The sequence below is a fragment of the Helianthus annuus genome, chromosome 6, assembly GCF_002127325.2.
Source record: "Helianthus annuus cultivar XRQ/B chromosome 6, HanXRQr2.0-SUNRISE, whole genome shotgun sequence".
NCBI lineage: Eukaryota > Viridiplantae > Streptophyta > Magnoliopsida > Asterales > Asteraceae > Helianthus > Helianthus annuus.
The window spans coordinates 47,258,277-47,273,325 of record NC_035438.2 but is presented as its reverse complement, the minus strand read 5'-3'; the positions used below and the strand labels follow the sequence as shown (position 1 = coordinate 47,273,325).

At 39.1% G+C, this 15,049-nt stretch overlaps 1 protein-coding gene across 1 annotated transcript; it reads left to right on the top strand.

Moving 5' to 3' along the window:
- Nucleotides 1-13,288: 13,288 nt before the first annotated feature.
- Nucleotides 13,289-14,308, top strand: LOC110944691 (G-type lectin S-receptor-like serine/threonine-protein kinase At4g27290). Its single transcript, XM_022186342.1, has one exon. The coding sequence runs from the start codon at nt 13,289-13,291 to the stop codon at nt 14,306-14,308; it is 1,020 nt and encodes a 339-aa protein (XP_022042034.1).
- Nucleotides 14,309-15,049: the final 741 nt, after the last annotated feature.

Genomic DNA, 15,049 nt, shown 5'->3' with positions numbered 1-15,049 from the left:
TCTGCATGATGATTATATTACGTAGCTTGTCATGTCATGTGAATCTAAGTTTAGGGTGATAATTAGAACAATGATGCTGTACTGATGTGACTTAGGATTGAAGGATTCATGCTTAATTAACTGTGAGAGTTTGATGGTAATACATAACGATCTATGTTATGAACCAGATTGCTGAATGGTATAATAGGGTTAATAAGGAAATCGGTTAACAATGGGCTGATGATATGTGAATTACCATGATTAGGGTTGTAGAGAACCATCACAACCTCTGTATGTGCAGCGACGAAACACTAAGATTATTCGCCATGCTTGTAGTCGGCGAAACATAGGGTATTTCGCCATAATTGATCTTGACGAAACACCTGATGTTTCGTCACCCAACCTGTCGACGAAACATGGGCCACAGATTGATATTAGATTACTTTACCTTAGGCACTGTTAAGTAAAATGGGCCGCACATCAACGGGAATAATGTACTAGACCGTTAATTGTTTGTTTGGGGCGTGAAACTGTAATGTGAACTCGTGTGCCGGCTAGATAATTACACAAGGACAATCTGCTTATTATGTTGCATGATTTCTAGTCACAACTAACCTGGTCACTTGAATGTGAACTGAACCATTCGACATGTGCTTTGGTGTAACATGAACTTGTGTCGTAACTATGAACTGGATACTTATTATGACTTACATGATGATATGTGCTTGGTTTGTTTATTACTTGAATAATGCGTGCGATGAATACGTGAATAATGAATACATGGAACTGACTGTTATCGGTAACCACACTAGGGTTTGGTTGATCAATTTGGAACAAGTAGTGTAACGTAACATACCGAGCAATCTAAGGTGAGTTCACTGCTTTTTCCAAGCATGCATCCCGGGGAGGGATATCGGGTAACGTTCCGGGGAGGAACCCTTGTTTTTCGGGATGTTTGTTATTATACTCAGTATCTATCTTATAAGACCCCTTACATCTACCGACAGTTGCCGAGGAGGCAACGAGGTTATTAGTTGATAGCGCTATTAGGTTTGGCACCCTCACACCGTACCGGGGAGGACGGGCGTGAACTAATTTCCTTAAAGCATGACCAATGTTTTGATAGAGACATTGGGGTTGGGCAAATAGATCTTGTAGCCACTGCGGTAATCGAGTTAATAACAACATCAAATCAAATCATCGAATCTGAGAAACGTTTTAATCTGGTAACTGTTATCTAAACACGTTAACAAAACTTTGAACTCACCAGCGTTGTCTGACACACTTGTCTGCATGCTTGCAGGTCTATAGGTTTAATCTGGAGTGGTCATGGGTCGGGATACATGGAATCGCAACACAAGTCTAATGGTTTGCGTACGCGTTCTTTATGAAACACTTACGAATGAGTTATGCTTCCGCTGTATACAATGATTTTTTTTATGAAACGATTTGTAATACTTTATGTTAATGAATGAAAGCTTTATTTAAATATATTTAAGAGTTCAATGTGATTGGCGGCTAAGATCCTGGTACGTCACACGCCCGCAGTGCTTTTCCGCAAGTGGTATTTTGGGGGTGTGACAGTTTGGTATCAGAGCCACTGGTTATAGTGAACTTGGTTTTAAAAACGTTTTTATAAAACCAGAATATAACCGAACAAGTTCTGAATACGACCATGACACTCAGCTCCAGACTGCAAGGTTCGTCTCTTGTATACTCATTGTACTGCATTACCAGTGAACACTTACATATGATATTGCATGTGATTTCTCGTTTAGCACAACAGTATGAATTCATTTATTACTTGCATGTGTTATGTGACTGATAGGGTGGTATTCCCTAAACATTCATGACTCATGTTTTGTGATGTTCTTTGCTTACTACTCGTGTTTGAGGAACCATTTAACATGAGTTAAGAGGAGCTGGGATGAGCTTGCAAATCACAATATTATTGTGGGTGCACACATAATAATAATGTTGGGTGCATGTGAGTACCAGTGAGACTTAACGAGTGAAAAAGGGGTTCTATTGCGTTATTTGATCGATGTGAAACACAACAGTCTATAAGAGTCATAGTAGTGATTGTCTCTTACTTGAACGTGACCTTTTCACTCCTCTTTGAATCCTTTCGAATCTCGATGCTATCGAGTATTACCTGAACACCTATCTGAATGCCTAGCGAACTGTGTAGAATGATAGGTGCCTCTACGGTAATCCCTGAGTTGGATGTTGCAACGACAATGATTGGTCTATACCTTTATCACTTTTCTTCGTTTGCTGGAACTCTATGTATTGACATCTTAGACTCCGAAGTGCGATCACTTCTGCAACACTCTCGCAGCATACCGCGTACTACTCAATCGACTTGCTAGATCGATGGACAAAAGGGTAAGCGTAGTATTTTACCGACCTCAGTATTTGGACAACCCTGATTACCGGCAATAAACACCAGCAAATTGACTTCAATTGAATTCTTAACTCTAGTCAGCGACTCGTGGGAGTCAACTCTTACAAATCAATCGGGACATAAGCGATGACAACAGTTATAGTGTGAAATATGTGGCCATCAGTACAGTGAGTAGCGCGTGGCACAAAATGTGAAAAGATGGACTTTAATGGTGAAAGATTGTAGGGCTCCGTTTCAAGCAACGGCATTGGAGGCAACTGTCGCGGCAACATCAAAGTACTCGTAATCGTAGTCTACAGCATGGAAATGAAGGTGACATTGACAGGGATTGACTGTTGCTAAGTCAAGACGTCAACAACCAAGTGAATAATGCTAGTAATGGGAACCCTCGCAACCGTAACAACAACACTGGAAATGATGATCGTGGAAGGACATTTAGGATTGGCGTAAGCGACGCCAGGCATAGTAGCAGCATGGTAGCTTGTATGGGTAGCTGTTCGCTTTGTCTGTATTCCGCTTGACCCTGATACTTCTTGAAAACCTGATGTGGAATCGGCTGACGGCAAGTCAAATGAAATCTCATATGTTCGTTGGGGTGTAAACACGACCTTGTGGGACAAGTGTTCGACGTCGACCTTCCTTCTACTATCCTCGATGGTTACAACGCAGTAGTTAGTGTGAATTGGTTATCCTGGAATCACGCAGATATACCCAGTGAGGAGAAAACTTTGTGTGGAGAATCGTTATTTGTTCTAAAGCATCAGAGTAGCGCAAAAGTTAGCGCCGTTTCAGCTATGAGGGCCAGAAGTGTCTACGGATGGATTACTCCGCTGTGTTGGTAACCATTACTGATGTTAGGGCTAAGGGAAACGAGGATCGATGATCCACCAATTGTTTGTGATCCCTCTCGGTTTATTACCCGAGGAACTTTTGGGCTTACTTCCACAACTGTTAGGCAGAATCTCAGTTTAATCTCATGACAGAAGCAGCCTGGATCACTTGTACTTCATACCGTCTTGCACCAGGAGGGTTGCAAGAACTGTCTAGTCAACTTCAAGAACTACCGGGTGGGAGTTTTAGCGATCTAGCTCCTTGTTCTGGGGAGCCTGAGCTCTATTGTGGAAATGAAGGACAAGTCCTTTCGTACGTGTACAGACTACCCCAAGGTGACAATCATAGACCGTCACCCTCTATCTCGCATCGGCAACCTGCTTGACCCGCTGCAATGATCAAGCTTCTATTGAAACCGACTTAAGATCAGACTGTCACTTGATGGAAGACCCAGGGGAGGGTGACTTCTAACACAGCGTTATAGGCACAGTACGACCACTACGATTTTCTTTTCTCGTTGTTTAAAGTTACCCAACACACCAACAGCCTTAGGGATCACATGAGTAGTATGTGCTAACCCCATCTTGCCAGATTCACCAACCGTGTTTATCTAGGACGTTTTGAATCACTTCCAGGAGAAAGGAGAACCATGAACGGCACTTGTATTTCATCGTAGAGCTTCTAGGGGAGGAGCATCTACGTGCGAAGTCTACCTAAGTGTGACTTCAGGATTCGGGAAGTACACATTTTTATTCATATAAACAACGAAGTGGGAATACACGTGGATCTCGCTAAGATCCATTTGTTAGAAACTGATTAACATCAAAGATCCCTTCGAGGATACATGAGTTTCTTGGTCTCACTAGATACCATCGCAGCTTAATCACAGGATTTTCGAAGGTTGCGCAGCTTAAATCTCTTTAGCACAGCAGGGTGTTGTGTTCGTGAAAGACAAAACATGAGGACGTCTTTTTAGCTTTCGAATCCCAACTTTGCAATGCACAGAGCATCGTCTTTACCTAAGGGTGCGGGTGATTTAGTAGTGTACCATGATGGTCCGAATCAGAGTCCTAGTTACATGCCGACACAACATGAGAAAGTGATGACTTACGTAATGGAGTTACAAAGAGGAACTGCATGACACACAACCGGCTGGGGAAACCGTGGTCTTTGGATTTACTTGGAGGCATTACTTGGATGGTACCGAATGCGCTACTTAGACCAATCACAAGGGCCTCTCGTGTACCCTGGTTTCGAAAGAGCTAAATCGGTTAATGGCATCGCTGGATGGACCTTTTGGATGATTATGACTGTGGAACTTGAACGTGCACGTGCTTAGCCGCTCACTACCGACTCTAACTTACCTGATCCGACTCGCTCTATTCAAACTGGGGAACTGAAGGAAGAGAATTTTCAAGCTGAACCATGAGGGGCACGGAGAAGCCACCTTGGCAGGTCGGACGATATTCACTACCTCATGGAACGAATGTGGATCTCATTATACAGTAACTGTAGGAAATTTGTGTTGAGCTAACTACACCGGCCTCGATAGTCTAGTCGTATGGGTTTGATGAGAGACTTTAGGATTTATGAACCTTGTACTGGTGATCGAGCATGAAGGCCCACCTAGCTAGGTATGGGAATGATGTTTGACTTGGGGGAAAGTCAAGGTGAAGTATTAGCAACCAGAAACACCCATATGGAAACAAGAACAGACTGCCATGGATTTTGTCACTGGGCTACCTAGAACTTGAAACGGAAACAATATCACCTGGGTGATCGTTGATTGTCTCACGTTACCAGTACACTTTCTTGCAATCAAGGAGACTGATGAGCCCCCACAGTTTGTGAATATTCCTCTGAGAGAGGCGGTTTTTGGGCACGAGGTACCAACTCCCGATATCTTTGATCTTTATCTACACTTGATTTATGGCAGACAAAACACAACGCCCTCGACTCACGTCTAGACATGAGCGTTGCTTATCACTGTAGGACAATCGGACCGAGTACCAAACCATCCTGACACACGGAGACATGCTGCGAGCATGTGCGTGATTGACTTTAGTAAACAATTGGAAGGGCACTTTATCTTTGGGTGAGTTCTAATGCAGCCGTCACCATTCTACTATGCATACAGCTCCGTTTGAGGTATTTCATGGACGATAATGCCAACCTCCTTGCTGGACTAAGGTGGATGACAACCTAATCACGGGTCCAGGACTTGCACTCGAAACTCTTGGGAAAATTGTTTAGATTGGAAATCATGTGGCGACAACGCGTGATCATCAGGAAAACTGATAAACTTGGGAAACGCTGGAAGATCGCTGTAGGCAATCGTATCATGTGAAAGTCTCACCCTAAGAGGGTGTGGAACGCTTGGGAAGCGTGGCAAGCTTAACTGACGACACGATGGACCATTCAACGGTCTGGGAAGAATCGGTAACGCAACCTACAAACTTGAGTTACCTGATGAGCTGAGTAATATTTATGATGTCTTTCATATTTCGCAATTAAAGAAGTGTTTGTCCGATGAAACACTTGTGATTCCACTTCAAGAACTAAAGATCGACGACAAATTGCAGGTGTCAAGAAATCCATTGAAAACTTAGTAGAATTTCAATCGCGAGAGTTCGTTGGAACTCAATACAAGGACTGGAGTTCACATGGGAGCGCGAGGACCAGATGAAACTCAAGTATCCTCAACTTTTTCCTGATGACTAATCTAATTCTGGTAAAACAGGCGAATTTCGGGATGAAATTCCTCTTCAAGTTGGGGATGATGTGGCACCTAAGGGAAAATCCGCAACAATCTTGATTTACCAACTCACTTCACTGTGCTTACTTGTCAAATTTCGGGACAAAATTTCTCTCAAGTTGGGGATGATGTAACAACCCGAACTTTCGAGGTTAGCGTCTTTCTGTTTGTTATTCCGATTCCTCACTATTTCTTTACACGTTCTAGTGAGTCTGTTAAGCCTTGTGACTTTAATAAATCTGCGTAACATGACAGGTGGGGTGTGAGTGGGTGTGTAATGGGTCCGTATTATGTATAGTGTTTTTGGGCCGCTACCATGCTATATAGACTTGGCCCAATTCTGTTTTAAAACATAACCTGGCCCAATCTCCCTTAAACCAATCCCTATCCCTTGTGCTTGCTATTTATCGGCCCAGCACACCATTTGTAAAACCTGGCCCCAATATCCTTCTATCCTTCATATATTACGTAATAGTGAAGGTAGGTGTTTTAGTTTACAACTCTTGCAAAACCTACACCCTTCTACATCACGACGACAGTAGCTACACTTCCCCTTCGAGGCAACATCATCTCGATAGGAACAAGTTTCTTGGTTAGTAATCTTGTATTCGTGTTAAGTCCTACTTGTATGATATTGTTCATATGTGATTTAGATTAACAAAAAAAATGTATATGCACGTTCCATGAAAACCTGATGTAATGTTATGAACAAAGTAAACGCTTAGGATGTTAAGCATGTGATATAAATCGAATAATTGTCATCGGATATGTGGCTATGTGTTAGATTCTTGCGGGCTTTTTATGGCTTTCGAGTAATAATAAGTTGTGATTATTATTGTTATTGCATGTCAGAACTTATTGAAAGATTTGTATTGAATCAATCTAGGTATATGAGGATAACAACTAAGGGTCTGATCATGTGATCTCTAGTGGGCGGTGCACATGTTAAGTTGAAGGGGTCCCCACATACCTTCTTTTACACGGCCGCAAACATGTATGTCTGCATGATGATTATATTACGTAGCTTGTCATGTCATGTGAATCTAAGTTTAGGGTGATAATTAGAACAACGATGCTGTACTGATGTGACTTAGGATTGAAGGATTCATGCTTAATTAACTGTGAGAGTTTGATGGTAATACATAATGATCTATGTTATGAACCAGATTGCTGAATGGTATAATAGGGTTAATAAGGAAATCAGTTAACAATGGGGTGATGATATGTGAATTACCATGATTAGGGTTGTAGAGAACCATCACAACCTCTGTATGTGCAGCGACGAAACACTAAGATTATTCGCCATGCTTGTAGTCGATGAAACATAGGGTATTTCGCCATAATTGATCTTGACGAAACACCTGATGTTTCGTCACCTAACCTGTCGACGAAACATGGGCCACACATTGATGTTAGATTACTTCACCTTAGGCACTGTTAAGTAAAATGGGCCGCACATCAACGGGAATAATGTACTAGACCGTTAATTGTTTGTTTGGGGCGTGAAACTGTAATGTGAACTCGTGTGTCGGCAAGATAATTACACAAGGACAATCGGCTTATTATGTTGCATGATTTCTAGTCACAACTAACCTGGTCACTTGAATGTGAACTGAACCATTCGACATGTGCTTTGGTGTAACATGAACTTGTGTCGTAACTATGAACTGGATACTTGTTATGACTTACATGATGATATGTGCTTGGTTTGTTTATTAATTGAATAATGCGTGCGATGAATACGTGAATAATGAATACATGGAACTGACTGTTATCGGTAACCACACTAGGGTTTGGTTGACCAATTTGGAACAAGTAGTGTAACGTAACATACCGAGCAATCTAAGGTGAGTTCACTGCTTTTTCCAAGCATGCATCCCGGGGAGGGATATCGGGTAACGTTCCGGGGAGGAACCCTTGTTTATCGGGATGTTTGTTATTATACTCAGTATCTATCCTATAAGACCCCTTACATCTATCGACAGTTGCCGAGGAGGCAACGAGGTTATTAGTTGATAGCGCTATTAGGTTTGGCACCCTCACACCGTACCGGGGAGGACGGGCGTGAACTAATTTCCTTAAAGCATGACCAATGTTTTGATAGAGACATTGGGGTTGGGCAAATAGATCTTGTAGCCACTGCGGTAATCGAGTTAATAACAACATCAAATCAAATCATCGAATCTGAGAAACGTTTTAATATGGTAACTGGTATCTAAACACGTTAACAAAACTTTGAACTCACCAGCGTTGTCTGACACACTTGTCTGCATGCTTGCATGTCTATAGGTTTATATCAATGGGACTTGCTGTCTGGAAGGCTGGAGTGGTCATGGGTCCTGATACATGGAATCGCAACACAAGTCTAATGGTTTGCGTATGCGTTCTTTATGAAACACTTACAAATGAGTTATGCTTCCGCTATATACAATGATTTTTTTTATGAAACGATTTGTAATACTTTATGTTAATGAATGAAAGCTTTATTTAAATATATTTAAGTGTTCAATGTGATTGGTGGCTAAGATCCTGGTACGTCACACGCCTGCGGTGCTTTTCCGCAAGTGGTATTTTGGGGGTGTGACAGTGAAGATAAAAGGGGTTAAAGGATGAATATATTAATTTCACATGATTCTAATTATCGGTGGAATGCAACTCATAAGGGGACTGGGGTGGGAGATTTTTTCTCCGTGATAGGCAAGTTCCACGCGTGGAACAAACAAAAGTTCCACCGCCACTGCTCAACTGTGACACCTGTGTCACCACGAACACCAAACAAATGCCAAACCAATGAAATATTGTGTTTCATACTTGGGATTTGTATAAATATGTGTATCTTTTGCACATATCAATTCTTGTTCAATTCCGAGCTTTAAATCGCTTTCTTGAAAGTTATACACGCACTGGTGCGTAAACGTAATCAGTTTAACGCGAAAAACACTCCGGAATAGTGAAATATGCTTAACGTACCTTAAATGACCTTTACATAACTTAGAAATAAGTTTTGGAAGGTTTGGTATGGCAAAAACAAGTTTATTCGATCGCAGGGACTATTTGCGTCAAACTGCGAAACTTTACCGAATCGTAAGGAAACGTACAGTCCGGAACTTGATCATAAGCTAAACATACCCCGTATAACCTAAACATAGCTTAGAAGTAAGCTTTGAGTGGTTCGGTGTGCGAAAATATGCTTACATGATCTTACAGGGGCTAAAAGTGTCAAAAACGGCGTAAGTTTGCATTTTCGCGCATATCTTACGTTCTGACCACATCTGGACATCCAAAATTTTTGTACACACTAAAATACTTTTATTTTAGTGATCGGCATGCAAAAATCCCATTCGTTGCTTAATTTGGTTCGTTTTCGCGTCCGTTTGAGTTTCGTCGTAATTTAACGAACAACGTGACCGTACGACTAAACGAGCCGACATCCGAGAGTTTTCCGAGCATATTTTAGTCCTCTAAACTTTATTGACCTTGTAGAGCCTTGAAAATGGCTTAACGGAGGTCAAAAGTGCCAAAAATGGACTCAAAAGCATGCAGGGACCTGAACTGTAAATATCTCAAACTTTGCTGATCTGGGAGGGCCAGGCGGGCCGCGTACCCCCCTCCCCTACTCTTACGTGGGCCGTGTGAGCTGCCCAGCGACCAGAATTCAATTTTCAGCTGCTGTTTGATTTTTAAGGGCCTTTCTTGCAATTTCCTTGTGTGATGAGCAAGTTTAAGTGTTCTCCAAGGTCTCTAATCAGTTCCTAACACATGTGTGGCTATGATTTAATCCTTGTTGGCCACACAAACACTTGGAATGATCTTGTGATTCCATGAACACTATAAATAGCAAGGCCATTCACTTGTTTCATTTGTTCATTTCCTTCTCATCTCCTCTCTAATCTGGATTGGGAGCTCTCTCATCTGATTGGAAGCTTATTTTCTTTGTAGAAAAGATAGCAAGGACCCTTAGTGAGCATTCTTTCATTCTTTTATTGCTTACTAGTTTAAAAAGTCAAACAGTGTTTGAATTTCAGTTTGACCAGTCAATGGTCAACGCAAAGTTCGGTTGAACTTTGCAACGTGATTGTAATCACGATGGTTATAATCCTTAGTGATTATACCAACTGATTACCACGTTAACTAGGTGTAGTGACGAGTCAAAGTTTCGGTCAAAATGCGTTTTAGCACGCATTTTGCAACGGAACTACTTTTAGGTATCAAAACACTTTGTTTTGATACCAAATCAGTAGGTTAAACATGTTTTGACATGTTTAACTCCTCACTATTAGTTTAGTGCTTGTTTAGGGTCGTAAGGTAAGCGGTCTAAACAACCACTTAGACTTTCGAACCCGACCCGTTTGGTCGATCTTTAGGATCCGACCAAGCTTAGTTAGTGATCATAGTTGCATAGGGAATAACCACTGAGGTTATACCTTATGATCACATAGGATTGGTTAGTCGTATGCTAGTTAGCTTGTATGCCCATAGGAAATGACCAAAATGCCCTTTTGAAGCATAAATCCGTATTTTGACTATGTGAACATATTTTTGACATATAATCTGATTTAGTAACATGTTTAGGGATAATTGGGCATGTAAGAATTGACATAGCACATAGTTAACCATCCCAACATAGTTTTACGCAAACGACGCATTATAGTGGCTTATACTACCATAATGGGTCGAAACGGGTCAAAAGCACTTAGGTAGACTTCCAAATCAGAATGTTAGGTCTATTAAATCATGCCATATGAGTTCCAATACTCATTTGATTTATAGAACTTCATTCTATCCTATCTCCCGATTTAGGATCCGATTGTTTAACTTAGTGATTCTATACCAGGTGCCACTTGATTCCTTGATTTCCCGAGCTTTGTTAGGACATTTAATCAAGGATACTTGCAATCTCAACTGAGTACATAGTCCCCTCTTTTACTGTTTTCAATTGTTTTGGGGTGAAACATATATGCCTATTTGTTATTTTCATGATTTGAAACTATATGATTACACATGCTTAATACTTATCCTTTTGACAAATTAAACGACTACCTATGGTTTAAACACTGATTTTCAAAATTTATAAAACTAATTGTTGGATTGTACCTATTTTTATACATTCACCCAGCCGATTGGTAGTATGATATAGCGCTATAGGACTAGACACCCCATTCCTGTTGTATGGAATGTCAGAAACCAAATTTTAACCAAATAGAAATTGCCTTTGTGGTATTTCTATAGTCTCCAAAGTGTAGTTTGATACACTAAGGCTTGATTGAATACCAAATCACACTTTCTTTGTATATGTTGATATACTATAAAAGTACAGTTTGATGTGCTCTCAAATGTGATCTACCAAAGTATATTTTGATATAGTAAGTACAAAATCTAACATATGTTTTAACATACTACTTTGTTATTTACCAAAGCATAGTTTGATATGCTACTATTTACCAAAGTATAGATTGATATACTACCAACTTTGATATTTCTTAAACTAAAGTATATTTTGATATACTACCCAAAGCATAGTTTGATATGCTACTGTTTACCAAAGTATAGTTTGTTATACTACCAACTTTGTTATTTCATAAACTAAAGTATAATTTGATATACTACCAAAGCATAGTTGATATGCTATTTTTAAACCAAAGCATAGTTGATATGCTATTTTCAAACCAAAGTATAATTTGATATACTACCGATACTTTTATCCTTAAACCAAAGTATACTTGAGATATACTACCAAATCTATTATTTTAATTACTAAAGTATATTTCGATATACTATCCATTTAACTATTTCAAAACTAAAGTATACTTTGTTATACTATTTATACAAACTTTTCAAAATCAAAGTATATTTTTGTCTATACTATAAACCATTTTCCAAAACGACACGTTTTCAGAAACAAAAACTTTTACATTAGATTCATGGCTATTTTGAAAACATAAAACCTTTTCCTCCGTTATCCAAAGCCATGAATCTAATACATAAAATCCTATGTTACTTACAGGTATTTTTATGCTGACGTACCTATTTTTCATATATGTTTCAGGTACTGCTATGTGATGATTGTTGATGTATGCTAAACATAGGATGAACTCGTGCCTTAGTGACTTTAAAATGAGAAACAATTATTTATATTTATCTAAGTCCTACCAAAACATTGAGTTCAATAATTCAATAAAACAAAACTATTTAATCCATAGTTGTGAAACAATGATTCTGTTACAACACTCCCCGACGTTGCCGCCACGATTTGTTGTTTTACGTGGTCGGGGTCTGACATCAACTTCCACGAGTGATGGAAGGATTCCGTGAATTTTTTCACGCGTTATGGGCTGTGAGTGATAAATGGATGTGAGGGTGTGTGAGGGTATATTGTTGGGTGTTGTGAGTGATGACCATTGCCACTAAAAAAGGTTATGAGTGATGAAAAAATGGTTGATGACATAGCGAAACTTGATTGGATGTTGTGAATAATGAAATTTTTGCAAGTGATAACCACCCCTCCCCTAATACCAAAAGATGCAACTAACTATAATACTTCATTGGTCACAATCATGGTAACGTTAACTAAATTTTATATTTTGTTATCTAATAAATGCATCCATATATGATTCTTTAATCATATGTGTATTTCTGATCTTGATCTAACTATTAAAACAATATATAAGTATCGGTATTTTGACAAACCGAACAACTCCGACTAAACGTCGCTACCAATCTTTTTCTTTTTTTAGTTTGATTGATGTAAACCACATTTCAAAATCATTTTGGATGCATTACGAGTTCTTTTATTTAGTTTCTTTCTTTTATTTTCACTTTGGTTGTTATATTTGTTTGTATAGATTGTATATATCTCCTAGTTATTAGCCTTATTATTCAATGAGAATAATCACCTTTAGGACAGTGGGTCAACTTGTCTTGGACGAATGAGTCAAGGAAAAAATTATGAAATACAGAGTTCGAAGACAACATATGCTTAATGTAGACAGCTCATCTACCAAGTAGTCAGATTTTAATCACCAAGTAATTCCTTGCCGTGTGACCCAGGATACGGGGAACTACATACCCAAACGGCAACGGCGACATAAGAATGATGGATCCTTGAGTCTATGCAAACGAATTTTCTCCTCATTCTGTGCCATGTTATAGTCACATCTTTTAACTTTATCTAAATACTAGACATTAATAACGCACCCCACCAATTAATAACACACCGGTACTATATATGTACTATAATTGGTGATACATAGCGTCCATCTCATGCTAGATATAGCAAGGAACATTTTACATTTATCACCAGAATCTTTAGAGGAAAAATGGAGAGAGTAGCTATATTTGTTCTTTTACTTGTTACACTCCCCATTCAGAAAATCTATACTGCCGAAATCGATATCATTTCGGATTTACAGTTCTTGACCGAAAATGACACATTGGTCTCGTCGGCCAGAACCTTTGAACTGGGCTTTTTCAAGCCGGGTAGTTCTGGGAATAGCTACCTTGGTATTTGGTATAAGAAAATATCTGTTAAAACAGTAGTTTGGGTTGCCAACAGAGATCTTCCACTCTCCGTCGGATCATCAGGTGTGTTAAAGATTGTCCATCCAGGAAGTCTTGTCCTCATGAGCAATAATGGTATAATGTGGTCATCCAACACAACATCATCAGGAAATGCAATTGCAAAGCTTGATGACATGGGAAATTTGGTCATGATGACAGACGGAGACAACAAAAACATTATCTGGCAGAGTTTTGATTATCCAACTGATACTCTTTTACCTGGGATGAAGTTAGGGAGGGACCTGTTGACGGGCCGGGAACAACGTCTATCGTCATGGAAAAGCAGTGAAGATCCAGCTCCAGGTGAATTTACCGACAGCACTGACACACATGGTTATCCTCAGTATGTACTCAAACAAGGCGCAGATAAGATCAAATTCCGGGTAGGACCATGGAATGGTATGGGGTTTAGTGGAGATTCGACGTTCGGCAGGAACAACATCTTTACGTACAATATGGTTATTAATGAAACAATGGTAGCTTATACTTATGATCTTATAAACAGTTCTGTTGTATCAAGGTTAACCTTGATTTCTTCTGGGGAGCTACAACGTTCTGTGTGGGTGGAAGATGCTACAAATTGGCAGCTTGTGGTTAGATTCCCAAGAGATATATGTGATTTATACAACATTTGTGGTGCCTATGGAAGCTGCAGCACTGTGAAGACACAGAGATGTTCGTGCTTAGATGAGCCAAAATTTGTGCCTAGAAACTCAAAGGGTTGGGAGGATGCAGATTGGTCTGGTGGCTGTATGAGACGAACATCATTGGAACTATGAGTTAAAGTTGGAGGTTATTTGACTCATGACCATTAATTTTAACGAGCATACGACTTGTTGATGATTTTTAAGAATTTAATTTGTAATCCTTTAAACCCATATCATTTATTAAGTAAAATACGCATGTTCGTTTAAATATGTGCATTATAAGGTATTGTTCCAAAACCACGAGTCTCTATATAGCACAAACTCCTGGCTTGAGTATAAAGGATTATCAAAAGTGCATATTATGGTTTAATATTTATTGCTTTTCATGACTTGGTTGAGTCTCTATTTTGTAGTAATTATATATATTTTGTTAGACACTTTATATATATCTAAAATATATTCGGTAAGTAAGATTGATATAGGTATCTAAAATATATTCAATAAGATTAATAAGAATCATGGACAAATAATTTTCATATATCGTGGTACAATTTTGTTTTACTTGATCTTGTTGTAACCATTGTAATTGTAGTGATAAGTTTTATGACTGATGTTCATAGAGTGACATATTTGTTGAGAAAATTAAAACAAAACTGAATATTGATAATCACATGTATAGTCTTTAATTTAATTGGTTTTATTACCTTCTTTTTGTATGTATCATATATGTGTTGATATTCGAATTTCATTAAAATATATAGGAATTGTATATATGAATATGAATACATGAAACGTTCCAATACAAGATATATGGTGTCTTATATGAAATTTTATGGCTAGTTATTATATAACTTCTATTGATGAGAAATTATT